This window comes from Podarcis melisellensis, assembly GCF_964234715.1.
Source record: "Podarcis melisellensis genome assembly, chromosome: 5".
Lineage (NCBI taxonomy): Eukaryota > Metazoa > Chordata > Lepidosauria > Squamata > Lacertidae > Podarcis > Podarcis melisellensis.
In genome coordinates, this window is record NC_138537.1 from 9,170,218 (window position 1) to 9,186,866 (window position 16,649).

General features: G+C 45.7%; 1 protein-coding gene across 12 annotated transcripts in view; it reads left to right on the forward strand.

Moving 5' to 3' along the window:
* The window catches only part of MCF2L2 (MCF.2 cell line derived transforming sequence-like 2), a 215,018-nt gene that overhangs the window by 68,860 nt on the left and 129,509 nt on the right, over positions 1-16,649 (forward strand). For all 12 annotated transcript variants that reach the window (XR_014168247.1, XM_081910760.1, XM_081910764.1 and 9 more), the window contains exons 7-14: positions 130-279; positions 3,487-3,611; positions 4,651-4,765; positions 6,236-6,355; positions 7,342-7,533; positions 8,994-9,185; positions 9,971-10,148; positions 16,286-16,389. Coding sequence is in view for 11 of the 12 variants with exons in the window: in XM_081910760.1 (XP_081766886.1) it covers positions 130-279; positions 3,487-3,611; positions 4,651-4,765; positions 6,236-6,355; positions 7,342-7,533; positions 8,994-9,185; positions 9,971-10,148; positions 16,286-16,389 (1,176 nt within the window). In the remaining variant the exon portion in view is untranslated. The remainder of the gene's footprint in view (positions 1-129; positions 280-3,486; positions 3,612-4,650; positions 4,766-6,235; positions 6,356-7,341; positions 7,534-8,993; positions 9,186-9,970; positions 10,149-16,285; positions 16,390-16,649) is intronic.

Sequence of the window (16,649 nt, forward strand, 5' to 3'; positions counted from 1 at the left end):
AGAGGCCAAAGCAGGTTAGAGGAGGGGATGTGATTATTCCCTTTGTGCAGTATTCTGTATTCCAGGCTTGGGCTTGGTACTTAGGCCTGTGCATTTTCAAAAGTCTTTCCACCTGCGAAATCCTTCCAGGCCATTGAGAATTTCGCCATGACTGTGAAAACAATAGCGCAGATGTTGCAGACTTTTGGAACGGACTTGGCGGAGACGGAACTTCCCAACGATGTGCAGTGTACGGAGGAGCTCCTGTCTTCACACACAGAGCAGCACAACAAGCTGAAGGTGAGCATGCGCAGAGTTCCAATGCCAGGAGAATGGGGGCATTCAGTGCATCAGGCCTGCCATTTCTGCACACCCCTCCAGTTCATCCTTAGATTTCTGGGTTGGAGGTCAGGTCCAAAGGCTGGAGATAGAGATTGGGGTATCAGCTGCATCACTTTTGTGTGTGCTCATTCCTAAGTCCGTTCTGTCTCATCACCACATTAATCTGCAAATTTAAAAACACACACATGGAAGTACATATTTAAATACAGTGGTGCCCCGCAAGACGAACGCCTCGCAAGACGGAAAACCCGCTAGACGAAAGGGTTTTCCGTTTTGGAGGCGCTTCGCAAAACGAATTTCCCTATGGGTTTGCTTCGCAAGACGAAAATGTCTTGCGAGTTCCTGCGGGTTTTTCCCCCTTCCCCCCTTTTTTCTAAGCAGCTAAGCCGCTTATCAGTTGATCCGCTAAGTTGATAAGCCGCTAAAAGCCGCTAAACCGCTAATAGCGCTAATACGCTAAGCTGTCAATAGGCTTGCTTCGCAAGACGAAAAAACCGCTATACGAAGAGCCTCACGGAACGGATTAATTTCGTCTTGCGAGGCACCACTGTAAAGCATTTTCTCACAAAATAAAATTCCTCTCAAAACAGCACATTTCCAGTTACAGGTAGGTAGCCGTGTTGGTCTGCCGTAGTCGAAACAAAATAAAGAAATTAAAAAATTCCTTCCAGCAGCACCTTAGAGACCAACTAAGTTTGTTCTTGGTATGAGCTTTCGTGTGCATGCACACTTCTTCAGATACACTGAAACAGATGTCACCAGACCCTTATATATAGTGAGAGGGTGGGGAGAGGTATTACTCAGAAGAGTGGTGGGAATGGGTGACTGGCTGATAGGTGTGGTAAACCTGTTGATGACTGTTAACAACTGCAATTGGTCTTACAGGGAAAAGCACATTTCCAAATATTTATTGAATTTCTATCCCGTGCTTCCTCCCCAAGAAGCCAAGGGGGCCAAACTCATGCACAATTTAAAAACAAAAACAAGCCAAAAAAATCATTCTAAAAGAAGTAAAACATTCTAAAAGCAATTACAGTTAAAACACTCCTCCCAGATTGAACCTGGGACCTTTTGTATGTGGTATGTAATTCAGCATTCAGTTCTCCAGTAATCTTTTGCTTTCTTGGATGGCCTCGCAGAAGCTTCTTAAAGTGTTTCCGGATAATTATTGCACCCACTCACTGTTGCTCTTTTTAGCATTGTTAAAAATAACGCAATTAGTCAGTGCCGACACTTCGATCTAAAAACAACTTTCCCCCTTGTACTGTCCTGTAAAGCACAGAAGGGAGAATGGATGTATAGTCCTTGCATGATGCTACACCATTGTTTGCCAACCTGGTGCCCTACAACTACAACTCCCATCACCCGGCACAACATAAAGTCCTGCTGGCAGGGTGGCCCAAGAGTTGGATTGTCACCTAAAATGCATATTATGCTTTGACTTAAATGCTCTTGCAAGTTTACTCAAAACACTTACACCAGTGTCAGATGGTAGATTTGCCTGCCTCAGGCATCTCACATGGGCCCCTTGATCATATAGTCAGCTTATGGCTATTAATAGTGTTACAGTCAGTGATGTTTTCTTTTAAGTTGGGAATAATTAGGCTGTCAGACTCAGAACGAAGTATTAATGCCAGTGCTACCATTAGTGGCTGGACTATGGCACAGCCCAGGGGACCCAACTGATGCCAGAGAGATGGTGACAGCAGTGGGAACAAGCTGTGATGCACCAGAAAGCGAACCCCCCCCCCTTGGCTGCAGCCACCTACTGCCATTCTAATTGAAATCCCTTTCCCCAAAGCAAGGAGGGTTGCAGTGAGCCAAGCCAGTCAAATGCTACCTTTGGGGAGATGGGGCCAATGAGGGCACTTTCCAGGTCAGGGAGAGCCAATAGCCGGTTTGGGTGGGTGGGTGGATCTTAATAAGGAACACCTAAGGAACATTTTTGAGGGATGCGGGTGGCGCTGTGGGTTAAACCACAGAGCCTAGGACTTGCTGATCAGAAGGTCGGCGGTTTGAATCCCCACGATGGGGTGAGTTCCCGTTCCTCGGTCCCTGCTCCTGCCAACCTAGCAGTTCGAAAGCACCTCAAAGTGCAAGTAGATAAATAGGTACCACTCTGGCGGGAAGGTAAACGGCGTTTCCGTGCGCTGCTCTGGTTTGCCAGAAGCGGCTTAGTCATGCTGGCCACATGACCCGGAAGCTGTACACCAGTTCCCTCAGCCAATAAAGCGAGATGAGCACCACAACCCCAGAGTTGGTCACGACTGGACTAATGGTCAGGGGTCCCTTTGTTGTTGTTTAGTCGTTCAGTCGTGTCCGACTCTTCGTGACCCCATGGACCAGAGAACGCCAGGCACCTCTGTCCTCCACTGCCTCCCACAGTTTGGTCAGACTCATGCTGGTAACCTCGAAAACACTATCCAACCATCTCGTCCTCTGTCGCCCCCTTCTCCTTGTGCCCTCCATCTTTCCCAACATCAGGGTCTTCTCCAGGGAGTCTTCTCTTCTCATGAGGTGGCCAAAGTACTGGAACCTCAGCTTCACAATCTGTCCTTCCAGTGAGCACTCAGGGTTGATTTCCTTCAGTATGGAGAGGTTTGATCTTCTTGCAGTCCATGGGACTCTCAAGAGTCTCCTCCAGCACCATAATTCAAAAGCATCAATTCTTCGGCGATCAGCCTTCTTTATGGTCCAGCTCTCACTTCCATACATTACTACTGGGAAAACCATAGCTTTAACTATAGGGACCTTTGTTGGCAAGGTGATGTCTCTACTTCTCAAGATGCTGTCTAGGCCTGTCATTGCCCTTCTCCCAAGAAGCAGGCGTCTTTTAATTTCGTGACTGCTGTCACCATCTGCAGTGATCATGGAGCCCAAGAAAGTAAAATCTCTCACTACCTCCATTTCTTCCCCTTCTATTTGCCAGGAGGTGATGGGACCAGTGGCCATGATCTTCGTTTTTTTGATGTTGAGCTTCAGAAGGGGTCCCTTTACTTTTACCTTTAAGGAACATTTTGACCTGTGTTCTCAGTGACTTATTAGAAAGGGCAGCAGTGTACAGATCTGGTAGTCCTTAGGTCTAGCCCTAGCAGCTCCTGGTGATATTATGGAATATTCTGATGAAATGAGGACATTTCTTCTCTCCCCCGCCTCTCTCAACAGGATGAGCTGAAACTTGCGGTGAAACAAGGGGCCACGCTGCTGACTTGCATCAGAGAACCCGTCACTCGAAGTGCCACCAGCAAACTGAGCCCAGACGAGCTGGAAAACGTGGCAACCGTGGAAAGGTCGGAGAAGAGCTCAGCTTCTAACCAGCTTTCTGATTAACCAATCGATCGATCATTTTATTTGCATGCTGCCTTTCCAAAGTTGAAACCATGCTCAAGGCGGCTTGCAACCATACAGAAAATTACAAACGTAACAGAAGTAGTCATAAACAATAAAAGCATCAAAAAATACACAGCTAAACTGAATCCTTTCCACATAAATCATAAGATGATAAAATAAAGGTATAAACATTTAATATCAATAACAGCAACAACCCCCCAGTCCAAGAGTCCGTTCAGCAGCCTCAGCTTTTGTAGCTGGAGTCAGTCCAGGCTCTGGCTTCCCAGGTCAGGTGAAAAAGGCCTGCAAAGCAGGGAGCAAGCCTTCAAGGACTCACAGCCAAGATGGTCTCTGGCCATAACTGTCCACTTTTTCCCTATTCTTGCGAGGAATCATATTCGGAATAAGGGAATTTCCCTTTAAGAAAGGGAAACATTGACAGCTATGTCTCTGGCATCTTCATTAACCTCAGCTTTTGTAGCTGGAGTCAGTCAGGGCCTCACCCTCCCAGGTCAGGTGGGGAAAGGCCTCCAAGGCAGGGAGCAGGTCTTCCAGAATTTCACAGCCAAGATGGTCTCCTTGAGAAAGCGTGAATTTGTCTTCAGTTTCAATTTGCACTGTCGACAAGTCTGCATGTGTTGTTTCTTAGAGAACATAAGAAGAGCCTGCCAGTGTTCTACCTAGTAAGCATCCTGTCCTCAAAGAGGCCAACCAGATGCCTGTGGGAAACCAGCAAGAGAAAGGCATGCAGTTTGTAGTTGGCCCTCTGGTTCTGTCATGTCCACACTGACTGACAGTGTCTCTCCACGGTTTCAGACAAGCGTCTCTCCCATCTAAACTTGGATATTGCTGAAGATTGAACCTGGAATGCAAAGCAGATGTCCAACCTCTGAGCTACTGCTCCTCCCTCGTCTGGTTCTACTTGATCTCATTGCTCTGAATTCAAAGGGAAGCATTTGCCTACACAAATCAAATGCCGTTCTCTAATTGCTTCAACAGGTTGCTAGCTCAGCTGGACGAAACAGAGAGAGCCTTTGATCAGTTCTGGTCCAAACACCACCTAAAACTTGAACAGTGCTTGCAGCTCCGACACTTTGAGCAGGATTTCAGAGAGGTATTTTTGATTTATCCCGCACAATTTTTAGAATGGCTCCCCCTCCCCCCCTTTCCCCCCTCCTAGTGAAATATCTGTTGAGGGTGATAAACATTAATTATTACCACAATAAGGTGTCAAAACACAGCCTCCTTACAAGTGCTATACATAATGTTCATAACTGAGTTTGGACAGCTGTTTGGAAATGAAGGTGTATTTAGAGTCCCTTGAGCTGAAATAATTTTTTTTCTAAATATCTGCTGTTGGCCAAGCAGTGGGTTCACCAGTCAGGTTTAGCATATTGTTGTGTGGCGAGTCTTGGTTCCAGTTAATATGTGCCTTGTATGAAATTCACAGACAAAGACACATGGAATCGTGGGATTATAGAGTTGGAAGGGACCACAAGTGTCATCTAGTCTAACCCCCTGCAATGCAGGAATCTTTTTCCCAACATGGGGCTCAAACCCATGACCCCATGGGACACATGTCAAACAATTCACATTACACTGTGGAGGCATAATGCATAGGCAGTGACCCAGATAGTTTATCTCTGCTGCAGTCAGCTGTCTCAGCAGCAAGCCTGGATTTACTCTGCATTTGGAGAAATTTGTAAACTGCTTTGAGGTTTTCTAAAATCAAGTGGTATATAAATTTTGTGAAATAAATAAAAATAAATGTAGAGCTCTGTTTTCTCAAATATCTGCCTAGCTGTTAATATTTTGATGTTATGTTTAATGGTGCTGTTTTAGCATACCCAGATGCTTTTTTAATAATTTGGAATTCTGTTTTATCACAATTGTGTTCTTTCATTTTTATTTGCTAACTGAGCCCATAACATGGTTCTTTGCGAGACCATATGGTTATTGTACAGGAAAGCCACCTTCCAAGGGTATATACTTCATTTTATTTTATTTTTAGTTATTAAATTTATATACCACCTTTCATCTGAGGATCACAGCGTGATTTACAGTATAAAAACACAAAAATACATAACATAATAACAAACAAAACAGTAATACCCCCCTCCAGTTTAAAAGGTCTTAGATTGTTTAATCAGCCAAAGGCCTGTTTATAAAGGAATGTTTTTGCCTGGCACCTAATGATATGTAATGAAGGCGCCAGGTGAGCCTCCCTGGGGAAAGCATTCCACAAATGGGGAGCCACCACAGAGAAGGCCCCACAGTTGCCACTCCCCAGACCTCATAAAGAAGGGTCTCAGATGATGATTGCACGTACCATATGATGATCCTAAATTGTGGGGTAGAAACGTTTTGTATTGCTTTAAAATGTTTATTTTATACATTACATAGATTTGTGCGATTTGCGGTATGGAAATTGAAGGAACAGGCAAATACATAGTAAACGATTAGCAGAAGAAGTGTCCTGTTCCTATGGCCATTTCTAAATGGCCTTGATTATGACCAGGTAACAGCCAGGAAGCTTGTTAATTTGTTCCATCTGTGTTGTTTTTTTGCAAATATTCTTCTATAGGTCAAACTCGCCCTGGACAACCTGATGGAAGTGCAGGCAGGTCTCACAGATATTGGAGACAGTGTCTCCCGCGTGGAGAACATTCTGAAGGAGCGGAAGCAATTAGAAGAGAGAGGACAGGTTTGCCTCCTTTAATTTTGTTTTAGAGACCTTATAAAAGCAAAGCAAGCTACAGACCTTATAAGAGCGTATCACGGATATCAGAAACTGTTTGTTTACTTTAGCGTTGTAAAAGTACGGGGCACATTGCAGAGCTTCTCAAGCGAAAAAGAAAAAAAAAGGATAGGCCCCTGGCACAAAGCACTTACAGTCAGAAACTACAGAGGGGAGGTGTGAGAGGAAGAGACAGGGCAGCAAAGGCTGGTGGCGAGGAAATGCAGCTATAATACTTAGTTGCAGGACCAGCATCAAGAACTGGAAAAGTTGGGCACCTGCCAAGAGCCCATACGCCAGCAGGGGGAGCACGGACAAAGAGGCCTTCTTCATCATTCATGGAGGAGAGGACTGTTGATGGCTGCGAGTCATGATGGCTTGGCTCTGTCTGCACAGCTGGAGGCAGCAATGCCAGCTGCTGGAAGCCACAGGAAGCGAGGAGAGTGCTCTTGTTCATGGGTCCTGCTTGAGGGTTTCCCGCAAGCATCTCGTTGGCCACACTGAGAACAGGATGGAAGACTAGATGTGCCCCTGGCCTTTCTTCTGTTGTTATCATTGAGAGTTGCTCGCCTGGAGGCAGTTGGAGAATGGATGGCAGCTAACAGATTGAGGTTGAATCCTGACAATACAGAAGTCCTGTCTTTGGGGGACAGGAGGTGGGCAGGTGTGGAGGACACCCTGGTCCTGAATAGGGTAACTGTGCCCCTGAAGAACCAGGTGCACAGCCTGGGAGTCATTTTGGACTCACAGCTGTCCATGGAGGCGCAGGTCAATTCTGTGTCCAGGGCTCCATCTGGTACGCAGGCTAAGACCCTACCTGCCTGCAGACTGTCTCGTCAGAGTGGTTATCTCCCCCTTGGACTACTGCCTTTGTGTCCGCTTCACCTGAACCTTATATCATTATATCTTAAACCTTTAAAAATGCTTTTCATGTTACATTTTTCTTTTCACAGGAGCCATTGGAAAAAGCCCAGTCCTTAGCGCTCCATGGAGACCAGCTGATCCAAAACAACCATTATGCAATTGACTCCATTAGACCAAAGTGTGTTGAACTCAGGCGCATCTGCGATGATTTTGCCAACGAGACCAAGAAAAAATACGATATTTTAGGGAAGTCGCTGGAATTGCACAAACAATTAGATAAGGTAAGAAGTGTGGAACTAGCAGACACAAGGGCAGGGAATGTTGATTTTTCATAGTATTTAATTGAAGGTGAACAGATTAACCTGACGGCAGCATGAAACAGGCAAGTGATGCACACCAAAGAGGCAGCCACACAAACAGGAAACACAAACCCACTGTGGGAAACCAGCGTGTTTCACAATTTCCCTGGGAGAGAACCATTTCTTTGTGAAATCAGTGGCTTCCTCTTGAAGGCTTCTCTGTACTTTAGCAGTCTGGCTGGGAGTTTTTGAAATATGAAGTGCAGGTGTCATATTATGCAGGTGTACTTTGAGTGGGGGGAAAGGATTGGTGCCTGTGGCATTTGCCCTCCTAGGTGTGTGACATCATACTGGGTTCATAGGGAAAGGGTTAACTAATTGTAAAATGATTAACCAATGGGAACCCAGGGGGCAGTTAACTGTGTATGAGGTTTAAGCACAGAGGGGTTTTTTTTGGGGGGGGGAGTTAGAGTTAGGGTGGAGAAGACAGTCTGGAGTTAGAAGAGACAGAGAAGATAAGTCTGTGGGTTGGGCTAGTCTGGTGTGAGAGAGAATGTGTTAAGAGGAGTCAGTCAAACAGTTGAGATCATCAGTCAGAAGGTATTAGGCTGGTAAAGAAACTAAAGTTAAGATACTGACAGGAATATTATCAGAGAAACCATAAACTTATTAATGTCTGTAAAATAAACTATCACACCCATTGCACTTCTCAGTGAAGCCTCAGGCCCACCAAGCATTTTGTTTCCATGCCTACCCACCCCCCTCCGCCATTATGAAGGGATACTTCTTCTCAGTGCTCTTTTTCTAGAAAAAGAGGTGGCGGAACTCACCTTGAACGCTTCTCTTGTTCTCTTATAATGGGAATGGCGCCCATCTGAGTGGTGCCAGAACTGAGTTTTGGTGAGTTCCAGCTGGAAAAAAAGCACTGCATGTACTCTTTATTTTTATTTTTTATACAAGAGTCAGTGGTTGTGTACACACAGTACATTTAAAGCACTCCCTTCCCCCCAAAAAAGAATCCAGGGAATTGTAATTTGTTGAGGGTGCTGAGAATTGTAGCTCTGTGATGAGAAAACTACAGTTCCCATGAGTCTTTGGGGCGCAGTGCTTTAAATGTATGGTGTGTATGCAGCCATTGTGTAGAACCAGTGAGTTGGCCCAATACGTAGGTCCTTCTGAGGAATAATGTGTGGAATCTGCAACACAGCAATGGTGTTGGATTGCCCCCCTGCCCTTCCCCAAAAGTGCTGCTGCTCATGTGGGGTAGCCAAAGAGGACAAAGCTCCTGCACATTTAATAGTTGCATTGAAGGTATGCACTTATTAAAGGTACAAGAGCCCTCTCCACTTTTTTCACTGGGCTGCTCTTTGCCCAGACTAGAAAGACTGAAGACTCCTTAACATTAGACGTTTTTAACAGCACACTTTTTCTCCTCCTTTCAGGCAAGCCAATGGTGTGAAGCTGGGATCTACCTCTTAGCTTCCCAAGCTGTAGACAAGTGTCAGTCGCAAGAGGGAGCTGAAACAGCACTTTGTGACATCGAGAGATTCCTGGAAACCGCCAAGGACCACCAGCTGTTGACTGCAAAGGAGTTCTACAATCAGTTTGATACGATTCTGACGCCAGAGATCAAGGTAAGGGCACTGGAAGAGCCTGGCTGCTGAATCAGACCAAAGGGTCTGATTCTGTTTCCCACAGTGGCCAACTAGATGCCTCTGGGAAGCCCGCAAGCTGGACGTGAGGGCAACAGCACTTCCCCCCCTTGTGATTCTGGCATTCAAAGTCATAGGCTGCCTCCTGCCTGCCAGTATTTTGCAAGAGGGATTCAAACACATTCCGGAAATTTAGGTTTCCCCCATTAAAGTGGGTTAAAGCTCTCTGGTGCAAGAAAGTCGGAACAGCGAGGGACTGCAGGGATTCCAGCGCTTATCCAGGTTTGGTTACCTTGGAGTGAAGGTCAATGGAGACTGCAGAGTCTTTAGGATTATTTACAAACATGTGCAACCTGAGCATAGGATGGAGGGGTTCACAGTCTAAACACCTCAACAGATCCTTCTTCCCCGCTTGCTTTCCAGGGGAGCTGCAAGTCTAGCAAAGAGCAGACCAATAGCTATCCATCTCTCACGCACAACTCCCACATGCCCAATTCCCCTTGGCACATTGTTCTTCCTCCTAGAAGAGGTGAGAAAAGGCTCATCCATTTGTGTCTATAGCAACAGAGCGGACCTCTGTGCATATGGTAAATAGTAGTACTTAACTGGCCAGCCAAAGCCATCAGTTTAACAAAGGAACTGGTTGGGTTGCTTTCGTCTTACAGTTCCAAAGCAGGCCTGGAAGGGGTTCAGGGTCTCATCCAGATTGACACACATACCCTCCGCCAAACCCATAACAATATTCTGCACCTGCTTTCTTCCACCAGAGCAATGCCCAAAGAGTTCTACAAAAGCTGGAAGATGTGCAAGAAATGTTTGACAAGAGGCAAGTGAGCCTGAAGAAGTTGGCAGCCAAACAGACCCGCCCAGTGCAGCCCGTTGCCCCACATCCCGAGTCGTCACCAAAGCGAGCATCACCCAGAAGCATCCGGCCAGCCACGTTAGGTAAGGCACTGGAAAGATTCAGCCAGGTCTATCACGTTAGCATGGCACGACAAAGGGTAGGAAAGAGCCCTGTTGGAAAAAGTTACCTGTGAATTAAGAGTTGCAAGAGAACCAAACAAAAGAAACCAATTCTTTGGAAGATGGTATGGTTTTGTTGAGTATGTAAAGGATGACTCGCACCATTTGAACCCGCACCCAGCGTTCAGAAGTTTGTGGTTGGTTTGATGAAATACATATGATGATCCTCGCTCTCCCTATGTGCTGTCTCTCTATACCAATGTGTAAACTCAAAACATGACTTTCCATTTTCTGTTTATTGTTGTAATGTTTAAATATGCGTCGAACAGTCCCTTTCCCTCGCTCTGATCCTGACCACTTGTTTATTGCTTTTTTTGTACTGCACATTTTTTAAACAAAATGTCTGATTGAGATTTGTAAGCTACATTGTACGACTATCCTAAATCTTTGCATTTTCTTAAAACCAATAAAAATTGCTTTTAATAATGTTAATAATACCAATAGACATTAGGTATGGCACAGAATGGGATGTTTAGTGGGCCTTCTGTCCCTTACTTTTGAAACCAAGGCTTGAAAGACATGCCTGCACTTCTGGGGGGCTGGCATTTATAAGTGATTGGTTCCGCCTTTCCCCCGAGTGTAGGACCCAAGGCAGCTTGCAGCATAAATTAAAATGGGCAGAGCCAAAGTACACATTACAAATTTATATTTGTTGTACGTACTTTGGGCTCCGTCCATTTTAATTTATGATGCGAGCCGCCTTGGGTCCCTACACTCGGGAGAAAGGCAGAATCAATCAAGCCATTTAAAATCATAAGGGGAGGAAAAGTATAGCACACCCCCCCCCCTCAGGAAACCCTGCCAGAACAGCCAGTTAGTGGCCAAAGACCTGTTGGAACAAAGAAGTATTTGCCTGCTGGGAAAAGGAATGTAAAGGAGGAGCTGGTATAACCCGCAGCAATCTTGTTGATGGAGTGTGAGTCTAGATAGAATGGATCCATGCACCGAAATGCTGAGGCCATCTTCTGCGCACCCAGTTTGCCCTTCAGCTACATGTACGATGCATGTGGAAGCAATGTCAGAACTCCTTTAGCACACCACAAACACTGTTCATGTGTGCTCAAGTCCATATCCACAGATTTGTGCAGTTCAGCCGCACCAATCGGCTCCCGGAAGCTGACATAGCAGCTTCGTTTTGAAGGGAAACGCAGCTGGAGTCCGTCCAGTCCTTCTAAGCATAATAAAACCCGAAGCGAGTCATATCCCATGTCCAAATATCCGGCTGCCTGTTGGATCCATCATGGCACCCCACATTGTTGGTGGTGTGCAAAAAGGAAAGAAAATCGCTTAATGAAAAGCGTCTGGAGCAAAGATGAAAGTAGAGCGAGCCAGGGGGAGATTAGCTGACTCAGGAAATGCTGCAGATGTGAATTCCATCGTTGTCTCTTGGGGAAGCCACTAGCTTCTTACAACCTTGAATGTTTATTTTAAAAACAGAAGTGAGGGATAGACCTTCTCTTTCTTTTCTGGCTCCCTCTGTATAGGGAAGTTGTAACATATGTCAAAGTTAGGACGGGAGATTGAAACCCTGATCACCAAGGTTTCCTCTTACTCAGGGATGCTTTTATAGTATAAGTGGCCTCACTGGAGATTCCTCTTGAAATCAATAAAAAGAACAAAGCCCCTATCATTCCTGACTCCAGGAATAGCTGAATTAGCTATTACGGTATAGTTTATTTATATACAACTTTTTAGCCCAGAGGTTCCCAAAGGGTTGAACAGCATTAATATGTATTTGCCAAAATAAATATACAATAAAAGTACAATATATAAAAGACGTCAATCAAAATAATATAAGACAGTGGCTGCATTTTCTATGGGCAACGGTATTATTATGCTAAGAGCCTAACAGAATACAGTCTGTACAGCTGCAGTGTTGTGAGTTTTGGTGGGGTTGTCAGGCACCGGCAAAATAATGTGAATGTTCCTTATGGGCTGTGAATGATCTCTAATACCCTGGAAATCGAACTCCCCTTTCCTGTCTAGGCAGTAAAAACAGAGATTCACTGAGCCCTCAGAACATGGCTAGTGCGCTGGGATTGGCCCGCTTCAAAGCACTACTGTTCAAACCTTATTTCCATAAGGTAAAGGCAAAGGTACTCTTGACCATTAGGTCCAGTCATGACCGACTCTGGGGTTGCGGCACTCATCTTGCTTTATTGGCCAAGGGAGCCAACGTACAGCTTCTGGGTCATGTGGCCAGCATGACTAAGCCGCTTCTGGTGAACCAGAGCAGAGCACGGAAACGCCGTTTACCTTCCCGCCGGAGCGGTACCTATTTATCTATTTGCACTTTTGGGTGTGCTTTTGAACTGCTAGGTTGGCAAGAGCAGGGACCGAGCAACGGGAGCTCACCCCGTCGTGGGGATTTGAACCACCTACCTTCTGATCGGCAAGCCTTAGGCTCTGTGGTTTAATCCTAACCCTAACCCATGTCCCATAGACCTTACCTCAAATGTTTACAAGAGGTTGGTATGATCATTGACTCATTGCAGGCTAATGCTGAGAGAAAGAGCAGCTTTCCTACGGCCATGCGATGAGCTCAGTGAGCTATGAACCCATAGAGGTTTGGGGGTCTGGTTCTTGGCTACACGACACCATCACTTTCCATTAAGCTGTGCAGATCTGCCAGTTTCATTAAGAATCCTCATCCTATTATTGCCTATTCCCAGCAGCAAGTTCTGGGGTTCTCATATGCATCTTAGTTGGCCCCCGTTAGAACCAAGAGCTGCACTTAGATGGGCCTATGGCCTGACCCACCAGGCTTCTCTTATGAGCTCAACATCTGCAAACTTAGAGATTCACTATGCCGGCCTTCTTCAACCTGGTGCCCTTCAGATGCTTTGGCTAACGAGTCCCATCACCCCCATCCAGTTTGGTGGTGAAGGCTGCTTATGAATCATGCTTATCCACCTGGTAATCAGCTAGCAAATGTTACAGCTGCCCAATCTCCGACCTAAGAAGTGCAGCACCATGTCCACATGATGCTCAGTGGCTACCTTTCCAATGAGATTTAGCCTGCAGCCCTATTCAGGGTTTTTTGTTGTTGTGCTTAATGCATCAACCTGGGAAGTTAGTCCATCTAGGAGAAGGAAAACTCTGACTCTAACTTTCCACTGCCTTGTGGGCAGTGTTTGAAACTCCCGTTGTTCTAGGCGCATTTTGTGAAAGGGAATTTCATTAGTGCAGTTTCTGAGCTCTGGGCGCAGTAGTGCACCTAAGATTTCAGATTAAAACTGCAGAGTGGAAGGAAAGGAGAACCTTTTTCTGCCTCCCCACTTCTGGCTACTCTCTGAAGACTGGAGAAGAGACCCTCTTAAGAATATTAGGGGGGTGGGCAGGAAAAGGACTAGACCATGTGAAAAATGAACATAATATTTTAGCTGCAGTTCATTCGTTTTCAGCTTTACATTCTTGTTATAAAAAAGCGTGCCTAGGCATTCTGTTGTTGCACCCATAACCTAGATTTAAGGTGCCATTTAGCTCCTAGCTTTCATATCTCTGTTTCTAACACTGCTTGTGGGATAACTTCGGGAGAAGAAAAGACTAAGCAATAAACCAGGCATAAGCAAACTCCGGCCCTCCAGATGTTTGGGACTACAATTCCCATCATCCCTAGCTAACAGGACCAGTGGTCAGGGATGATGGGAAATGTAGTCCCAAACATCTGGAGGGCCGGAGTTTGCCTATGCCTGGAATAAACCCTACACAAATCCAGAGTGGAGTCCTTAAGATGGTTGGATGAAGCTTTGTACGCCTCATTCTGGCAACTCCTGCAGCCAAGCTGGTGCCAAATGTATTGCTTTGCATTCCTTTGGACCTCAGCAGTAAGGCCAAGAGAGAAATCTTGTGTGGGCAGCCCAGGACCTCCATACACACTGCCCAGGCTTGCGGTTTGACGTCACACCCAGAGGCACATTCCATTGTCTCTCGAGACAGGTGGGTGCCAACAACCACCTATGCATCACAACGGTCATAGTCCAGGAGGAACCAACATGGAACCCCCAGAGATGTTGTTGAACTACAGATCCTATCATCATCTTTTACCCATTGATCATGCTGGTTGGGGATGTACAACATATGAAGGATACCATGATAGCTCCTCCTGCAATAATCAGATGTTTCAGATAAAAGAATACATATTCCATGCTGTCATGTTGGCACAGGTACAGGGAGGGGGAAACTGGAATGGAAGGGTGGGTGATTCACATGCATGCTCTCGGTAGCAGGGTGCAAGGACGCACCTGAGTAAGGGAAAGGCGCCATATAAAAACCAAAATGTTCATATTATTTTGATGGGCAACCTTGAGGAAGGCAAACTGGTTTCTTTTTCACCAGCATTACTGGCTCTGAAGGAGGTTTTAATTAAAGGCAACTAGGACCTATTCTCTCTCTATCCCCCTTCATTCCTTCTATGAACATCTTTTATGCTGCCATAAAAGGTTTGCACATTTGAGCTCAAAATGCAAGACCTAAACATTCTAAATTGCTCTTCCATTCATCAAAACCTTATAATAATAATAATAATTTATTATTTGTACCCCGCCCATCTGGCTGGGTCTCCCCAGCCACTCTGGGCGGTTTCCAACAAAGATGAAAGATACACTAAAATGTCACATATTAAAAACTTCCCTGAACAGGGCTGCCTTCAGATGTCTTCTGAATGTCAGGTAGATGTTTATCGCTTTGACATCTGATGGGAGGGCGTTCCACAGGGCGGGCACCACTACCGAGAAGGCCCTCTGCCTGGTTCCCTGTAACTTGGCCTCTCGCAGTGAGGCAACCGCCAGAAGGCCCTCGGAGCTGGACCTCAGTGTCCGGGCAGAACGATGGGGGAGGAGACGCTCCTTCAGATATACTGGACTGAGGCCGTTTAGGGCTTTAAAGGTCAGCACCAACACTTTGAATTGTGCTCGGAAACGTACTGGGAGCCAATGTAGGTCTTTCAAGACCGGTGTTATATGGTCTCGGCGGCCGCTCCCAGTCACCAGTCTAGCTGCCGCATTCTGGATTAGTTGTAGTTTCCGGGTCACCTTCAAAGGTAGCCCCACGTAGAGCGCATTGCAGTAGTCCAAGCGGGAGATAACCAGAGCATGTACCACTCTGGCGAGACAGTCTGCAGGCAGATAGGGTCTCAGCCTATGTACCAGATGGAGCTGGTAAACAGCTGCCCTGGATACAGATTTGACCTGTGCCTCCATGGACAGCTGTGAGTCCAAAATGACTCCCAGGCTGCGCACCTGGTCCTTCAGGGGCACAGTTACCCCATTCAGGACCAGGGAATCCTCCACACCTGCCCGCCTCCTGTCCCCCAAGAACAGTACTTCTGTCTGTCTTCACTTCTAAGGCAGGGCAGTTTCTTCCAACTCCCATCTGCAGACTCCTTCACTGTATCCCACCATAATCCATCCCCAAGGGCTTCCTGCTTTCGAGGGACAAGTGAAAGGAAGAGCGAACATGAACTCCGTTTTGTGCGCAAATGGGCTCAGCTCCAAGTCAAACACTATATAGCTGTGTCCTCTCACCCCTTATCTGTTCAAGAATAACAATAGCTGGTTCATTTTTCTACTCTCATAGTAACTATGTTGTTTCATCCACACGCAGAACAGTTATTTCCCATGTTGTTTCTCTGTGGGTAATTTCAACCCTCCCTGCATCTCATTAATGAGAATAAGCGTCTCATACTTGGTTGGATTGAATGATCATACATGGGTGAACCAATATTTATTCAATGTGTTTCAAATTTATGCACCAAAATAACAGCAGCTTCTAAAAAGCTCCATTCTCACCAGCTGGGATGAATGACTGTTCAAATGGCAATATAAAATACAATGTAAGAAATAAAAGCAGCAATTAAATGCAATTAAAAATCAATAGTAATATTTAATCCTGCCTTGCCACGGACCACCTAAATGAAGTTCACAGACCGCAGAGTACAACCCCCTGCTCTGAAGTGACCCAACACTTCATGGTCTTGGTTTCATGGGCGGGGGGGGGGGGGACTTATTTGGTAGTGCTGCATTTTCTGATACTATATGGGGCTTTTTGTCCTATTTCAGCTGCCAACAGGAAATCAGTAGAAATTTCTAGTCCTCCCAAATCCATCTCTGAAGCAGACTTGTCGAAAAAGAAAAGTGTAAAGAAGATGAAAGGTGGAATTAAGGTAGGAAGGCCGTTTCTTACTTTGGGTACAGTCTCCAGACGAGAAAAACCAAGTTACCACCACTATTTTTTGCTTAGTGCCTAGCTTTTGGATAAAAAGATTCATGGCAGAGTCTTAAACTCAGAAAATGTTCCATCTCTCCTTGCCCCCATTCTGAGCATTAAAAGATTTTAATTTAAGGGGGCGATTTTTCAATATCACTGTCTCACAGTAAACAAAGAGGCAATCACACTTAGACCCATAAATTATGAGAGTCTCCT